This window comes from Rhinolophus sinicus, linkage group LG16 (assembly GCF_036562045.2).
Source record: "Rhinolophus sinicus isolate RSC01 linkage group LG16, ASM3656204v1, whole genome shotgun sequence".
In the NCBI taxonomy this organism is placed as follows: Eukaryota; Metazoa; Chordata; class Mammalia; order Chiroptera; family Rhinolophidae; genus Rhinolophus; species Rhinolophus sinicus.
The window spans coordinates 33,885,640-33,902,776 of NC_133765.1; the positions used below are offsets into that span (position 1 = coordinate 33,885,640).

General features: G+C 42.3%; 1 protein-coding gene across 7 annotated transcripts; it reads left to right on the forward strand.

Annotated features, from left to right (window-relative positions):
- The first annotated feature begins 484 nt into the window (after positions 1–484).
- RNF34 (ring finger protein 34) lies at positions 485–16,008 on the forward strand. 7 transcript variants are annotated; one of them, XM_019734097.2, is made up of 7 exons: positions 492–636; positions 2,877–2,945; positions 9,388–9,606; positions 10,745–11,152; positions 12,305–12,403; positions 12,651–12,852; positions 15,079–16,008. In XM_019734097.2, exons 2-7 carry the CDS (start codon positions 2,937–2,939, stop codon positions 15,267–15,269), a joined length of 1,128 nt encoding a protein of 375 aa, XP_019589656.2. In that variant the 5' UTR covers positions 492–636; positions 2,877–2,936; the 3' UTR covers positions 15,270–16,008. The 7 variants fall into 7 exon arrangements, with proteins under 7 accessions (XP_019589659.2, XP_019589656.2, XP_074177651.1 ...); XM_074321552.1 differs by lacking the exon at positions 492–636 and adding an exon at positions 1,183–1,277; XM_019734099.2 differs by lacking the exon at positions 492–636 and adding an exon at positions 1,183–1,239.
- Positions 16,009–17,137: the final 1,129 nt, after the last annotated feature.

A 17,137-nucleotide genomic window follows, 5' to 3' on the forward strand; every position in this document is an offset into this window, starting at 1 on the left:
CCGCGTCCTTGCGTGCGCAGCTGCGGCGGCTCACCCTACCCTCGAGTGACGATACCTGAGGTCATTACCAAGTAGGAGAGCCTTGTAAGTCTCGGGAGGAAATCGAAGGCCCTGCTCTGACGGTTATAACAAAAGCCTTCAAACCAATCGGCGTTTCAAATTTACCACGCCCCATCCCGCCCTCACCGCCCGGGGAACTTGACCTAACGCCAAACGTCTGCCGCAGAAATTCCTCAGGGCGCGCTGACTCCGATTTCAGCCACCCAACTAAGAAAACCGCGGGTAGAAAGCCACCCGTCACGCCCAGATCCGCTCACCTCCGCTCGTGGCCGGATGGCGTCTTCCTCCGCCCACCTGGACGCGTCGGAGGCCCCGCCCCATTCCCAACACATGATTGGCTCTGGTGACCGTCTCCCCCGAGTTTCGGCTCCGTATTGGCCGATTCGGCCGCCGCTCGGCTCTCTTCCCGAGGGCGCGCGGCGGGCGTGTCCACGCCCCTTACGTCCGGACGCTGGGTTGCCTCCAGAGGCGCCGTAATCGCTGCCCAGAAAGAAGGAGGGCGTCTGTGCGAGGATCTGCTATGGTGTTGAGTTGCCGGGCAGAGCCGACCGAGACGCGGCGGTCGCGGCCATGAAGGTGAGGGGCCGGTGGAGCAAGGCAGTCCCTCCTCGCCTCTCCTTTCCGGCCGGGGCGCCCGAATTGCCTTCTTTTCGCCTCAGCGATTACCCCGCCGGCACCTCTCTAGAGAGCTCCGCTAAGGGGCGTCCCCGGCCGGCATCTGGGTCCCTGACCGGCCCAGGGCGGAAATCCTGGGCTCCTGGACTTCTCCAACTCCCACATTGCTTCCCATCAGCGAGCCCGAGGAGGGGGAAGAGGCCGGGCATCCCCCGCGCTCACGCCGGGGGCCCCCTCTCTGATCTGGGCCCTGTCCGAGTCCCCAGGGGCCTGAGGCAGACCCACTCGTGCTCGCCTCAGTCCTCCGTGCCGTTGCCCACAGCGTGCCCTCTCCCGCCCCGAGTCCTTGAACTAACCCAAATGTCGGGATCGACACCGGACTGTCGCAGGACGAAACTGCAGGACGGAGGGAAAAGGAGTGGTGCGGGGAGTCGTGAGGCTGGGGCCGGGCTAACATGTTAGAAAGGCTTCGGGGATCCCACTCTGAAGGATTTCTTCGTAGGCTTAACACTGGGGCCGTGACCTAGAGCGCTAGCAAACTGCCTGTGCCTCCATCGTCACTAGGTACGCAGCAAGTAATTTGACAGCTTGAGATCGTCAAGGTGGGTGTGAGAGCGTGGGAGCATCACTGAGTGAGAAGTTTAAGGGAAGGGGAGAGAGTCTGGCCTACTTTTGGGAACTGAGAATTCTAAAGAGCGCTGTGTACAACAATAATCAATTCAGGTATTGATTCCACTTGCCGAACTCCAAGTGGGATGAGTCGTAAGGTGATGCTCTTTCAGACGCGGACGATTTCATTAATTTCAATGAAGAGGTGCGCTTGATGTCGGTAAGAGAAAGAATGAGCTACTAGCTTAAAACTCTCATCTTCACAAAGTCCCAAAGATTTCCTGTGGGAGATCCATAAGGGAGTGTCAAGTGGCTAGAGAAATTCAGCAAATATTTTGTTGAACTTTCTTCTTGTGTGTTAGCTCAGCATGAGATGTAAGTTCGAGTAATTCACAACACAGCCCCACCCTTTAAGAGTGTGCCAATCAAAAGAGAAGAGAGATTCTCAAGTAACCACATTATGAGAATGAAAAAAATGTGAAACCCTCAGGAGCAAAAAGGTATTTCTGGCTGCAGAAAGCAAGGAAGCTTTTTCGAATAGGTAACTTTTGACCTATGTATCGTTCAAGTATGAGGCTATCATAGGAGCTTATTTTTAAATAGTTATAAAATATTTCAACTTAGAATAACTATTAAAATGTCTAAAACTAGCTTTTTGTCCTGAAATCCATCATCTTACTGTGTTAAGATCCAAAAACAAAGTAGAGATCTTTATGTATACTGCCTCAAAGAATGTTATCTTTATGAGTATTAAATTTGTGGTCCATTAAGGAACTAAATGTAGATAGAAAGAATTAGGGACAGGTCCACTGTTGAATTTTTTAATCAAGTTCTTTAAAAACAAGTGTTTTTGAAATTAGGTGGAAGATACTGCTTTCTGAGTTGAAATTTTAGAAACAGTTTGGTGGCAGTTGAAAATGTGGAAAAGATGTATATTTTATGAAGTAAAATGCAGACCTAAAGAGACATCAATCTGAGCGGGATGAAATTATGAAGATACTGCTTTTTGTTTGTTTTTGTGAAAACTGGATTCACAAAATTTTTTAAGATTTGGGTTATTGTTTATTTAACTGTTTTATAGTGAAATTGTTTAAGTGTGGGGTATGCTCATCTGTAGATTTCTGTGCACGGTCAGTGATTTCCTGATGGCACGGAATTCTAACATGTGAATGTTCATCTAAGCAAGTACTTCTTTCAGTGGAATTAAAATTACCTTAAAAGCTAAGCATCAGATAAGCACATCACTCAAACCCAGGAGCAGGCTGATTTTAGTATACGTGTGGGATGGGTATTTACTTTCTTCTTTAATTTGTTCGTTTAGAAACTGATGTTTTGAAATTGGTTTTATGTCTGAAGACTCAGTAACTGTTTAACCTTAGAGTAGCATCTAATTAACTCCTGTAATGGAGTTTTTAAAAATCAAAACTGATATCCTATGTTAATTTTATTTAATCCTGCTTGTTTTTCCATAGTTATGTTGATCTTACCCTTCCTTAATTGTACTAATCATGTTTATTCTTACAAGCTCAAAATGAGATATCAAGGAGAAAATAATCTGTTGACTGTAATTTCCTTTTTTTTTTCTCTGAAAGGTGGGGGAGTGGTGCTAAGGATCAAGTATACTGTTTAGAAAAAGAAAACAAAACCCAAACATGAGGAAGGTATGATCTCCAGCACACATTGTAAAACTATCAATTTGACCAAATGTCTTGCCTGAAAATATTACAATATCAGCATCTGTTTTTGCAACTTGCTTAATATCCAAATGGAATGAAGAAAGAATTTAAGATGTAGGTAGAATTTCCTCCTTTGTGGTATATGGTCTGATATTTGGTCATTAATATAGCAGAGTTCCTTCCATATTGAAGCAGTGGTTTCAATAAGAAATCCTTTCACATTTTAAGGAGCATATGTTTTTCTGGTGGCCCTAAATAGGGTAAAGATTTTTGCTTATTATCACAACTGTTTCTTCTGTTTTAAGTTCTGAAGGAAAGTTTAACCTAATTGAAATTTAAACGAAAACTTACTGTTTTATATTACTGGTTTTAAGATTTGAAACATCTTTTCATATTGTTTAGCACAAGAACATTGAGTTTTACCAAACTAAAGGGTCTTTGGAGTTTAAAACAAAGCCTCCAGTGGTTGAATTATCTAAGGAAACTTTCATTAGCGGAAGCACTGAATCTCTGCCTGGTCCTTGTAGCTTCTTACAACATCCAAGAAAATTTATGTTCTTGAATTTGAAACTTAAGGTTTATCCTTAAAATAACTGTGAAATATACTACTATATTTAAGTTAGAGTTGTGGCAAGCAACTCTTAGGAGGTAACATGATCACTGCTGCTTACCTAGTTTAATCAAAAGCAGATGATTTAGAACTGCGATCATTTAGTTTTCTGCTTTTTCAAACCCATCCACTCTCTCTTTGGCTGTTATTTAATCTTCATGGAAACCACCATAGCTTTTCTTACTCCTTCATTCTAGTTTGCCTGATTAGTACTACATTTGGTGTAATCACTAGAAGGGATCACATCCTGATGTAGTTTAGAATTGGATTCAAAATTTGTAGTAAACTTTGTGTAGGTTATTTAAATTGACCATTTGGGAAGTATTCCCCCCCCACCCCAACACACACACAGGGATTCTAAAAGCATATTAGATCATACACAAACACACACAATCAAAGACAGCTGAACCTTGAGGCCATTTGAAAACTGGCACTCTGCCAGAAAGGAGAATGGGCCGCTGCTCTTACAAAGAAACAACACATTTCCTCTTGCTTTGTTGACTGAAATGATCCAGAATGAGCTTATATCTTGTGAATCGGACTGAGGAACCTGAGAGACTGCTTATAAATTGGTAGTCTATTATTGTTGCAGAAATATGTGTCACAGCGCTGGAAACTGTCAGTTCCATTCTCAGGAAAATTTTTAGGTTTGTGGGTAACACTCCACTCCCTTCCTTCATTATTTCTACAGAGGGCACAGAATTTCTAATTCATTCTCTAGGAAGGAACAATGTAGGAGGAACTTTCAGCCTTTCTGTTACCAGAGAAAAAAAGAAACTTTTATGTTGGTGAGCGTTAGCAAAGGAGCTAAACATGCTTTGGCTCAGCACTTTCTGGGACCATCTCAGATCTGTCTTCCTAAGGGGGGTGGCAGTCTGGATGGTAAGCTGCTGTTGGTCAGCTGTGGCAGTGCCTGGGTGTCATATTATATCAAGACCGGTTCGCTGCAGAGCTAAAGTCTGTCTTATTTATTAATTCCAAATTGGGAGTGAAAGAAAGGTGTAATTAGCCCTCAAAAATCTTAGTGCACTGGCTTTGGAAAAAGACGCAAGGACTGGCATTGATTGGGTAGCAGAGTAACATGAGGAGATCTAGGTGTCTGTCCAGATAGGAGGCTTTAGAATTTAATTTCTTACTATGGATCATGTAAGTTTTTAATTGGTTCTTAACTGATAACAAGCCAGGCAGGCCATGGTCTATCCCATGGCTACTAATCTATTCAGGAGCAATTTTGGCTGAAGGGTGTATATAGGAAAGAGATTAGATTATGAAGGAAAAGTCATTTTCAGTAATTATTGGCTAGAAAATAAACTGCAAACACAGCTAAATTCCTTCAGCTAGGAGTTTTGTGACAGGCATAGGTAGATAGTTGCCTTTTTCAGTTATTGTTTTGAACTGCATTCTTGGTTAAGGGAGGAAATGTATTCATCTTTACAGATTGTTGTTTTCTAACCTCTTAGATTCATGTGGTTTAGCCTGTAGAGTCCTGCTTTCAACCGTGGTCCCAAGTAGGACTTAGAATTGTTAGTCACATAAGCCCAGATCACAGTTTTAGTTTTCAGCAATCCAGACTTTGGCTTCATTCATGGAAAGGTAAGTAAAGGATGGATGGTGACCCCTGTGTAAGGAATACACCTCTTTGGAATTGAGGCAGAGCAACAACTCAGTGAATTCAGTGCAAATTCAAAAAGCCAAAGGTCTGTGCCTTGCACGCTGTCTGTCTAGGAATTGGGTTTGCTCAGAAAATCTAGGAGGAAGTCGAGTATGGGAAAAATCTGCTTCAATCTTACTACCAAAAGGTGAGCAGAGAGTGAATAAAATAAAAATAAGGGGATTCAGGCTGATTGAACTGGCAGAAGGTATTAGAGGTTAGTGAAGACAGAAATAGAAAGAACATGAACTTGGGTCTTAAAGCTTTTAAAGGGAGGGTGCAAAAGGGGGAGACTTTGGTTATTACCTGACCAGATACAGTAATTGGGCTCCAAGGAAATATGACAGAGGCAGAGTCAAGAGCTCAGTCTGTTTTTGACAGACCCCGTAATCACTGTCTTTTTTCCAATGTTGGACATTGCACACAAGAAAACATGTAGAAGAATAAGTTAGAAAATAAAAAGTTTGGGCCAAAAAAGCAAAGCGCAAATAAAATGAAGGCACCAAATTCCAGCAAAAGTTTCCATGCTGGTATGTGGTAAAAACAAATGAACAAATTTAAGAATCAGATTAAGTTGTGAACACTCAGCTGAGCTTTTTAAAGGTTTAGGAGAAACTATAGAGGGAAAGGAAGCACCAAAGGCATGTTTCACTACTTGGCGGGGTGGGGGGGGGGGGAATGTAGACAGGTCATGAGCACATGGCCCCAAAGTGTTGGTCTTAGAACCCTAGAGGCACAGGCTTCAGAGGTAACCACAACCCCTTCCATGCAGGAATCTGCTGAGTGGTTCTCCAGCTGAAGTAGGCAGGAAGAAGAAATCCCCTAGACTGAGCAGTTACTAATCTTTTAACCTCAGGTATACATTTGAATCACATGGGAAATTTTGAAAAAATTCTGATGCCCAAGCTGTACCCCAGACCAGTTAAGGCAGAATCTTTGGGGCTGGGACCCAGGCATCAGTATTTTTTATGGCTCCCTGGTGAGTTCAGCCACTGTCTTAAGGGTGGCCTCCCAGGAGTAGGCACTGCCTTAGCAAGAGGCAGTGACAGCAGCCACTGTGGTACGGGACTCTAACTGTTCGGAAGAAGTTAAGGTCGAATCACTAAAGAGATCACCTTCGTTTCAGCACTTGAGTGCTAGAAAACGAAGATTGAAGGGGAATGGAAATTGAGTTTTTAAAATATGCTTGACGGGAAAGAAAGGTACTTTAAATAAAACTAGTGACTGGGGCTTCCACGGTTTCAAATTGCTGACCTTTCAAGAAGGCTGGAGTGTTGCAAATGCTATTGTCAGAGGAAAACAATATAGGTAAGATAGGTAGGTTTAATCTTCAGGATGATGCTAAGAGTATTTTCTTATTGGGAGGTTATTCTCTTATTGGGAGATTTTGTCCAAATTTAAGTTCACAGATCTAATGAGGCTGAAACCTAGATTTTTCAGTGTTTCTTCTTTCCCTCTGCTATGGTCGGTTGAGTTGTACCAAATATTAGGTTATAGCAATATACTTTTGCCTGCGACAACACTGAGGGTTGGCTTGGGCTCTGTTCTTTCCTTTTTATTTTTTTAAGAGGTGGCCAAAAGAAGATAGAATTGTTCTTTTCATTATTTTCCCTTCTAGGGAATGAAGAAGAAATTCCCTGCCCTTTATAGAAACAGGAATGGGACAAAATTGTACCCTCCAATATTGATGTCTACACAGAGCTTCCACCTGTTTTCCCAGAATAAATCCTTCCGTTTCCTTCACCAGAGCTGTGAATATTTTCAGCCTAGAATTTAATGATCATACTCATTAGCAGGTTTGAAAAGTTGTATCCTTCCTTAACTTTCATTTTAAGACCGATTTCTGATAGAAATGTGTGACAGTGCTGCTTTTAGAAGGGACTATCATTGAGATTTTTAGCCTGCTAGGTCAGAATCGTTTATTACTTTATTAGTCTTTCTTAATAAGACAATTTGAACTTTCTAGGTAGCATGAAAATTTTAAATAATATTACATTGCCTTTAAAGAGGCAATGAAAGAAACCTTTTACACAGCTACCGTGTTTCCCCAAAAATAAGACCTAGCCAGACAATCAGCTCTAATGCGTCTTTTGGAGCAAAAATGAATGTAAGACCAGGTATTATATTATAGTAAAATAAGACAGGGTATTATATTATATCATAAGACCCAGTTTTATAGTAAAATAAGACCTGGTCTTATATTAATTTTTGCTCCCAAAGACGCATTAGAGCTGATGGTCCGGCTAGGTCTTATTTTCGGGGAAACACGGTATTTACTTACCAGTAGTGATGGTTGAACTAGATGCTGTGGAAGAAAGCAATTCCGTCCACAAGGAACTTGCACTGGAGCTGAGGAGACATCTCCCAGGAATCAGAAGGGGAATAAAAGCTAACACAGCTGTTTAACTGTTTAGTAGCTAAGTCAGCAGGAAGCTGAAGCTTCTCAAAAACTACTTTTAACTCCTGGAATGAAGAAAAGATAATCTCAGTGGTGTGTTCTACAGTTGATGTATAATCCCCCCAAAAATGTTACATGCAAATTGAATTTTTTAAAACATTTTCAGTTGTTTTTAAGAGCTCATTGTTCAAAGCACTATAGATGAATCCTTTGGTAAAAGAACACTCACTTGAAATGAACTGTTAGTAAATCTGGATTTTCATCCTTTTATGTTTACACAAACCATGGCACTAGAGTGAGGTATATTTTTACTTAAAGACATGAACTATTAACTATAATTTAAGCTTACTTTTAAAGGCTTTGCTATTTCTTGAGAATTATAGGGTATGAAGCTACATAAGTCAGTGACCCTGATACTTAAAACTGTTTGAACTTCATATTGTGGTTTCTTGCTGCTTTACCTTCTCCTTTCCCTAAATTTAATATAGCATATTACTCTGGGTAGTAGCAAGAATAGCATGGTCCTTCTGTAGCATTCCAAATAGCCTTTTAAGGTTGTTAAACAACTGTTTTTTTAAAGAGCTTGTTGGACAAACAGTAAGTGTTTGACAGAGTTAGTTAAATGAACTATGCCACTGTCATGAGCTGCCGTCATAACTAAGAGCTCACCTCCCCGGACTTCCGTTACCTGTCAACATTATCTAGAGTTTAGAATATGCTTAAGAATTAGGACAACGGGCAAAGCCCACTGGTTCTAAATACTACAGCTTTTATAATTTAAGTATGGGAAAATACCTTGAGCCCTCATTAAAACTATATTTATATTTAATATAAATAAAAAGTGAGAAAGGTTGCTAGCGGTAGGTATAGTGATAGCAGTGGTGGTTCACAGAAAGAGAGGAGAGAAAACGAAAGGCAATACAGTAGTTTCAGGCCAGTCAGTGGAGTGGCAAATGGCCTGTCCACTTTGGGAAGTCATGGTTATCAAGTCATCAAAAATTGTGTTCAGTATTTTCAGTTTGAAGAGATAGGATACCTGCTTTCTAAAAGTATTTTGCTTAATGTCAAATTAATATATTCTTTATAAAATTGGAAAGTAGAGAAAATCCAAGAAAGTAAATTATACAAGATACATTAAAACCTAGAGAGAGCTTCAGTTGGCATTTTGATGTTTTCCCAGTCATTCTGTAACAGTAAAACATTTTTATATATGCCATAGTTTATTATGCCCAGCTACGAATGAGAGAACAGAAGTTTAATGAAATTAAGTAATTTGTATTTATATTATTTCTGCTGAGCAACAGCTGGGAAAGTCTGCCTTGTCCTGTAGAACTGCTTTCTAGTGTGGTGGTCACCACTCGAACATTAGATAGAACACGGGGTGCTCGGTTCAATTTGAATTTCAGATAAACAAACAATTTTGGGGGTTAGCACATCCCAAATACTGCACATGTATTTCTATCCAGTCATTGTTTTTTCTGCGTGTGCACTTGTCTCTATGAATGTGTTTTTTGTTTAATAAAATTTGATTCATCCTGTATCCATTCCTTTCATTTAACAATATATCATAAGTATCCCCAGTGCCAAATATTCTTTGCAAATACTAGAAAGTTTTCTCTTTCCAAATAGCTTAAAATTTTGATGCTTAAAAGAAAAATCTCAAAGTTATTTAGGGCAAACATCTCTCTCCAGAATGGCATTCCCTGAGGATCCCAGAGAGCCCAGGTTCCACTTGCTTTAAACTGGTCCCTCCTTGTGTTCTTTCCAGGCAGGCGCTACGTCCATGTGGGCTTCGTGCTGTGGGCTGCTGAATGAAGTCATGGGCACCGGAGCGGTCAGGGGCCAGCAGTCAGCGTTTGCCAGAGGCACCGGTCCATTTCGATTTACACCAAACTCTGATTTTTCCACTTACCCACCAGCACCTGCAGAAGGGCCTAATATAGTTTGCAAAGCCTGTGGACTGTCATTTTCAGTCTTTAGAAAGAAGGTGAGTTGGATGAAATGTTATATGCAAAAGACATAGTTACCTAAATTCTTGATTGTATGTAATTTTGAATACTAATGAATCTTCATTTCTTTTTATAAAAATATCAAAAAGTTAGTCCTGTTAACCATTTCCTATTTAGAAAAGTCCTCAGTTGAAGGGACTGTACTACTGTTCAGGTTTTCTGACTAGATATTGTTATTTGTAATGTTGCTTAGGCATCCTTTCTCCTGAACTCTGACCTGTTTGTACACTTTGATTCTTCTTGATGATGCTTATGTTCTGAAGCAAGAGATTTAATTAGTCTGCAGTTTTGTTCAGAAATGATTTACTGTAACTCTGATCTCTAGTTTTAAAAAATGTGTCTCTGAGTTGCTGCCTGGCCCGCAGGAAAAAAAAAAAATGTGTCTATCCATATTCTTAACTCGACTGAAGAAATGAATGGAAGTATTAAGATTACTGTTTAGAAATTCAACATAAAACACTTGGGTTAACAGTTATTTTCTCTAGGACAGAAAGTCGCTCTTTGTGAGAACTGTCCTATTGCTAGGCCCTCTCGCAGTCTTTGATTGTCAATTCAGTCCTTTGAAATATTTAAGGAACAAGGTGTTGGCTGGTGGGAACAATGCACCAGGCAGACCACATCTCAGTGTCTTTAAGTTTCGCTTTGTGATTAAGGCCGTGTAGGGTACATATATTAGTGGGGTCCTCTTTTGCTTGGATTGACCTTGAGAGATCAGTTTCCTCTCTCCCTTCTCTTTAAATGGGGAAATTGTTCATACAGGAAAAGAGCAGGAAGAGCGTGTGGTTGTGTTTTCTGCTCCATGTGGTTCAAGTCGGCTCTGTTCTGCTAATTACATGTTTGCACCAAGGGGTGGAAAGGTTGTAATTCTTTAACACAAGAAGTGTATGTTTTTCTTAAAGGGCTGATTTGAACTTCTGTGAATCCAACTGCCTCGCCAGGACTGTTTTGATTTTCATGCCTTTTGGAACACAGAAATGCCTGTGAGAATAGTCGTGCCACAGAGGACTTCCTAAGAACTAGAATTGAATTTAATTGAAAGCAAAACGAAAGAAAACTAGTGCTTTCACAACTGCTAAGATCTGGCTATCATTAAATGCTTCTTTTCTGTTTCTTCAGCATGTATGTTGTGACTGCAAGAAGGATTTTTGCTCCGTTTGTTCGGTCTTACAAGAAAATCTTCGTAGATGTTCTACTTGTCACTTACTACAAGAGACGGCCTTTCAGCGCCCTCAGTTAATGCGACTTAAAGTGAAGGATCTACGGCAATATCTCCTTCTTAGAAACATACCAATTGATACCTGTCGAGAGAAAGAAGACTTGGTAGATCTAGTATTGTGCCATCATGGGCTGGGCTCTGAGGACGACCTGGACACAAGCAGTCTGAATTCCTCAAGGTCCCAGAATTCTAGCTTTTTTACACATTCATTTTTTTCAAACTATACAGCTCCCTCTGCTACCATGTCTTCGTTTCAGGGAGAACTTACGGGTAGAGACCGGACCTTAGGATCTGGAGCGCTGGCACAGGTACGAGGGAGTAACTGCGTGAGGGCTGGGCATGTCTACACTCAGCCCTGTGGGGGGGGGGGCCTGCAGGACTTGAGGTCTCCTTGCGGAAGCAGAGATTCCACACGCTGCTGGACCTGCACTCACAGGCTCTCCTGACGTGAGTCTCCAAGCTTAGGTGCTAGGTGGCCCCCAAGTCAACTCTCTGAAGGGACCAAAATAACTTGTTAGTCTCTTGACCTTAGTTACCTCAGTTTCCCTGTTTTATATAGTTAAATACTAACTTGAAATAATGACTGTGAAAAGTAGCTTATAAACATTTGCGGGACTATTTGTGTGTCTGTCTTCTAAAGTCATAAATTAGATAAGTCCAAGCTAGGAGTTTTATCATTTCCAAATGAGAGCTGGTATAATTATTTGGCAAACATGAGACACCTCTGACTTTTGTGCCACTTTTGGGTTTATGACACCACTTGCGAGGTGTGGGTCTTTGGATGCCACCCGATGGTGCCTGTGAACCAGTGGGGTGGAATATTTGAAACTGGGAACTGACCTAGACCGTTGTAGAGCTATGGTCAAAATAAAATCGAAAGAGAAAGATGTAAAGGAAGGTACATAAACCAAATCAAAAGGATTTCTGTCCTTCCTAAAGAAAAGAGGACCTCTGGCTATTGAGGATTTCTAAAAACTAGAACTAGCTTTAGCCATCAGTGAGGAAGTCTAGAAAGCATTCTTTGGAATTAGGAATGAGATCTTTCCAACTGAATATCCCTGACACTTGGGCTGATCTTAGAGCTTTCGTTTCTATCTGTAGTTTAGAGGCTCCAGTTAGACCAGCTACATGCAGGTCCTTTGATAATGACTCAGTGCAATTCCATATGCTTACGGCTTGGGAATTCCACCATGGGACCCTCCTTGGGAGTTAAAGTTCTGGTTAGGTTTTATAAATTCATATACATCTAGGAATTTGGCTCTTGAGATAACTTTATGGAAGGTGAGTTGTTGAATCATGTGGGGCCAGGCTCTTTGGGAGAGGAAGCAGCCTTCCGGATCCAAAGCAGTCATGGAGTCTTCCCAGTGCTGAGGTCGTTCTTGGGCTTTGCTCCTTTCCACAGGAGAAAGGTTGGCAGGAAACTGTCATTCTGGACTTACCCAGATCCATTGTGTGTATAGGTACAAAGTGAAATAGCTTCAGCAAACACAGAAGAAGAAGAAGATGATGATGATGATGAAGATGATGATGATGATGATGAAGAACACTTGGAAGAACGGGTGAGATTTCCTGTAAAATTTGGGGTCCCTGAGGTGTCAGCCTGGCAGGCGGGACACGTGCCCGTGTGCATTTTTGCTGGATTAGCACAGGATTTTCTTCTGCTTTGGATGCAGCACAACATATAAAACACTGAGGACCGACCAGAAGTCTGGGAAGAATGTCCAGGGCCAGTGACGGCTGTAGGGCGAGGGGAGCACATAGTTTTCCTTGCTGTGGAAGGTCTTCACAAAAGTGCTCTGATTTCAGACGCCTGGCCTCTCCAAGAAGAGAGTGAGAGCTTCGCTGTCGGACCTGTCAAGCCTTGAAGATGTGGAAGGGATGAGCGTGCGCCAGCTGAAGGAAATCCTGGCTCGGAATTTTGTCAACTATTCTGGCTGTTGTGAAAAATGGGAGCTGGTGGAGAAAGTCAACCGGTTATACAGAGAGAATGAAGAAAACCAAAAGTCATGTAGGTTTATTTTTTCTTTTCCCCCCTCTGCTATCCTGCCCTAGGCTTTAGAAACTGGGCTGTTTGCTGTCACAATTAAGTCAAATGTATTTCTGAGAAAATTATGTATCCTTTTATTGGGTGGACTAGTTATATGAACCTGTTTATAGATCTGTCAAGTAAGTTAGTTCATCATGTGATTTTGGCTGTGAGACCACCACTGATTGCCAAGTGAAGCAGATAATCATTTGCTCAGTCTGGGTTTTCCTGCCATAATTTGTTTGAACTGTAATGAAATTCCTTGTCTATAAAAATGCTTGTTTTCTAACTAACCCCTCAGGTATACCAATACTTCGTTACCTCAGTTGTACCTTTTAAATCCTAACAGTGGGGAAAAACTCCCTAGGGCCAAGATGTTAAGTAGTTCTTAGCATCAAGTATTACTAGGTTTCTGTGTAAGTCACAAAAAGCTGAGGTTAAGAACTTCTGAACTATTTATTGATGAAGCATCGAACAAATCCTCAGCTGCTAAGAGGACCAAGCCACATTTATAGGCAAGAAAAAAGAATTCAGTTGTGTTCAGACTGACAAATATTGTGTTCTTTTCTAGACTTAAAAAGTCTTCCCATCACCAACTTTTATCACCTTGAGTTTTTTCTTTGAAAGCTGGTTAGCTGTTGCTACAATGGTAGATAACAGGAATCTTAATCCTTGAGCCTTCAGAGGTCGTAGGCTATGGCTGGGAAATGGCATTCCAGGAGTGAGGGGAGAGCGCAAGTCAAGTTTACTCAGTAAATATAAATGCCACACTGTGTACAGTACACGCTGGTAGGCAGGGCCATTCCCAGCCTCAAGGAGTTATGGTAGAAGAGGCCACGACGCGCATCACTGCCTAAGGACCTTTCTCAGTTGCCTCACAATCTGTTGCCGGTCCAGTCGAATCTTTCCTGCTTTGACTGGCTTTAGCCACTTATGCAGAGATTCACCCCAATAGCCCTACCCAGAAGCCTGATAGTCTCTGGCTCCTTTGCTATATGCTCGGAAGTTTTAAGAGTTGGAAGGAACCTTCCATGCAGGAGACCAAAGCCCAGACGGATTATTCTCAAGAGCCTTGTAGTGTCTTCATCAGCTCATCTGTCATCTTATCCTGTGGATCCTTTCTGCCCACTCCCCAGTAGTGGTACAGACTGTGAACCAGGTTACAAGAATCTCTTGACAGGACAGTGTTTATTTCTCTTAAGTCCAGGGACTGCTACTACTGGCTTTTCAAGCTTGAATTCCTGTTCTTTTCTTTCTAACCATATTCATGATTCCCATCGATCCTTTCTATGATCTGTAGGAAGGGAACCTCAATGTCCATAGCTCTATGGCCAAATCTCAGGCTGCGATGAACTTCTCAAACTCATTCTGTACCTTGCTTATTCAGTCTGGATTTTCTCAACCTAATCTGGGCCAAAGATCCAGGATGACCCATCCCTTTTGAGTTAGACAGACTCCAGCAGTACCAGGGTAGCCAGTTTGAAACACAGATGACTTTTGAGGTACTTTCAAGGCTAGGGGATGTGAGGGGGGTGCCTACCCCCAACTGCAGGCTACTTGATGTACAGCTCTTCATAATTTCCCCATCAGTGTGAAAATACAGCTCCTCTTCCTACTGAGATGAGCCTGGAGACTGCGACTTTCCCAAAGCCACACAGGTGGGCTAGAAATTCCAATGGTGTTCTGACTCCAAGGTCCATGTTTAGGACAACGTAGGGGTTCTTCGTTTTTATTTACAGAGGCAATGTGTCTTTCTGACAAAAACCCTGAATTACATAGAAAATGAATTAAATAGCTAACATTTGTTAGGCTCTTCATACATGGCCCTAAGCTAAGCATTTCTCATTTATCCTTCACAAAACCCTATGGGGTGTAGGCATTACTACTATCACCATTTCTAGTGAAGGAAAGACCTAGCCGGCCCATCAGCTCTAATGTGTCTTCTGGAGCAAAAGTTAATATAAGACCCGGTCTTATTTTACTATAAGACCAGGCCTAATATAATATAATACCGGGTCTTATATTATTTTTTGCTCCAGAAGACGCATTAGAGCTGATGGGCCAGCTAGGTCTTATTTTCGGGGAAACATGGTATTTCTGTGGCAGTGGGGTCATTCTGGGCCTGGCGCCGTCACTCAGCAGGTGGCTGCTGAGCCTGGGGTGGGAGCGGGGGTGTCTTGCTGCAGCGCCAGCTCTGTTGCCTTTCAGATGGTGAGCGGCTGCAGCTGCAGGACGAGGAAGACGACAGCCTGTGCCGCATCTGCATGGATGCCGTCATCGACTGCGTCCTGCTTGAGTGCGGCCACATGGTCACCTGCACCAAGTGCGGCAAGCGCATGAGCGAGTGTCCCATCTGCCGGCAGTACGTGGTGCGCGCCGTGCACGTGTTCAAGTCCTGAGGCGGGCGTCCCCACCGGACACTTGCCCCAGGCTCAGTCCCAGGCAGCTCAGTGCAGAGGGACTGGAAGCTTACTGTTGAAAGGTCTTCTTAGAAGTTATTTTCACTACTACCTAGGGACAAAGATCCATCCTACGTTACCGCAGCACTGGCCCACGCCATGCGCCGTCAGCCTGCGGCCTCGCTCGCTTTCCCAGGTTCAGCCGGGCTTCTTCACACGCCTGTGACCATTCATTGCTGGAGTCAGACTGCTTATGGCATCAGCTACTCTCCCTTGGAGGACAGTTATGCTCTTATTTCTCCTTCCGTTTTTGACTTAAACTACTCAGATGTTTGAAACTTCTATTCTCTGGGTGAGATCGCTGTCCACAAGTGACCGACATGGTACAGTGAGCAGTGGCACCTTTGAATGTCCAGTTTCATTAGTCGTGTATATTTCAAATGCTATTTGATGAATGTAAGTTTCCCCATTGTTGCTATTTCTGCATTTAAACGTAATTGGGAACAACTGACATTCTGTAGTCTACTGCCAGGGCCTTAGACTAAACATGTCCGTTTCTGTTCAGGTACAGCTTTTTATAGCAAGGGCTGCATCTAGCTGCTTTCATTAGAGAAGTGTGTGTGTTAAATTCTTTATTAATGTGTAATTGGTTTACACTGTTTTGTATAGTGAAAGTGTATTTTCAGTGCTACCGCTAGCTGATTTGAACTTTAGGAATAAAATTAGATTTTCAAAAATGCTTTTATTTACATTGTCTGGTTAGTTCCTGATTCACTTTACAGCATAAATGGGTGTCTTCGCAGAGAAGGGAGCACCTCCCCCTTTGCTGCTGACTGACTGGTAAGTTATCGCTGTTTACTGTGACCAGGTATTGTTCTAGCTTTTTCAAGGTTCTAGCCTTGAAATAGGTCCTGCCTCCCCTGGCAGATGGGGAGCCTGATCTCTGAGAAGTTAAAGAACTTACCTAAAATCTCAGTGAAAAAGTGGCCATGTCAGAATTTGAACTTAGCTCCGATGCCAATGTTTTTTAAATTTTTTTCAATTTGAAACAGATTTTTTAAAAGTACTTTACAAAAGTGTAAGAGATGAAAGACAGAATAAAACCCATTAAGAACAGGAAAGGGCCCGCTTACTCCTCTGCAGCCTCAGCCAGGCCACACCAAGGGTGTCCCCTACACTACAGGCTGTGGGGTGGGCCCAGTCCTCTGCATCCTGGGCACTGTGCTAGGCACACAGCGGGGATATCCACCAACGCTGTGTTGGGCACAGCTCCGCCAGGCTCTTCTGAGCCGCAGCCCCAGGCCCAGCACACAACCAAATGGAGGCAGGAACGGGGCACAGAGCCTGGCCACTTGGTTGTGTAGGCTTGGGAATAGACTCGCTGATGTTTTTTCTTTATTCTTCCAACACCACGTATCAAATGAGAAACCTGAGACGTTAGCTTCTGCAAAAAGTTTCTTGGGACGTTAATGATCTGAAATCTCTTCTAGGGTCTAACTCTAATAGGGTGGGTTATTTTTGGTTGAAATTAGACCAACTGTGGATTACCACTGGTAGTGGGCAGGTATGTTTTTAAGAAACGTCTTTTTTTTTTTTTGGGGGGGGGGGTGACTTAAAATAGCATTGTAAATACTGAGGTTTTTTTTTTTTTAAGTTGCTGGACAGTATTCAGTTGTACACATACACATTTTATATTTTTTATTTCATTCCCATCTCCCCTTTGACGGCCAACAGCTTGTTCTCTGTATCTGTGTGTCTGTTTGTATTTTGTTTATTCATTTGTTAGATTCAACATACATAGATGTGAAATTATAGTGTTTGTCTTGTCCCTTGTCTGATTTATGTCAGCATACCACACTCTAGGTCCA

Excerpts from the sequence above, each read along its gene's own strand:
- RNF34 (XM_019734097.2), top strand. Across the intron at positions 9,607-10,744 it reads TTTCAGTCTTTAGAAAGAAG|CATGTATGTTGTGACTGCAA; the intron begins GTGAGTTGGATG and ends CTGTTTCTTCAG. Across the intron at positions 12,853-15,078 it reads TGAAGAAAACCAAAAGTCAT|ATGGTGAGCGGCTGCAGCTG; the intron begins GTAGGTTTATTT and ends GTTGCCTTTCAG.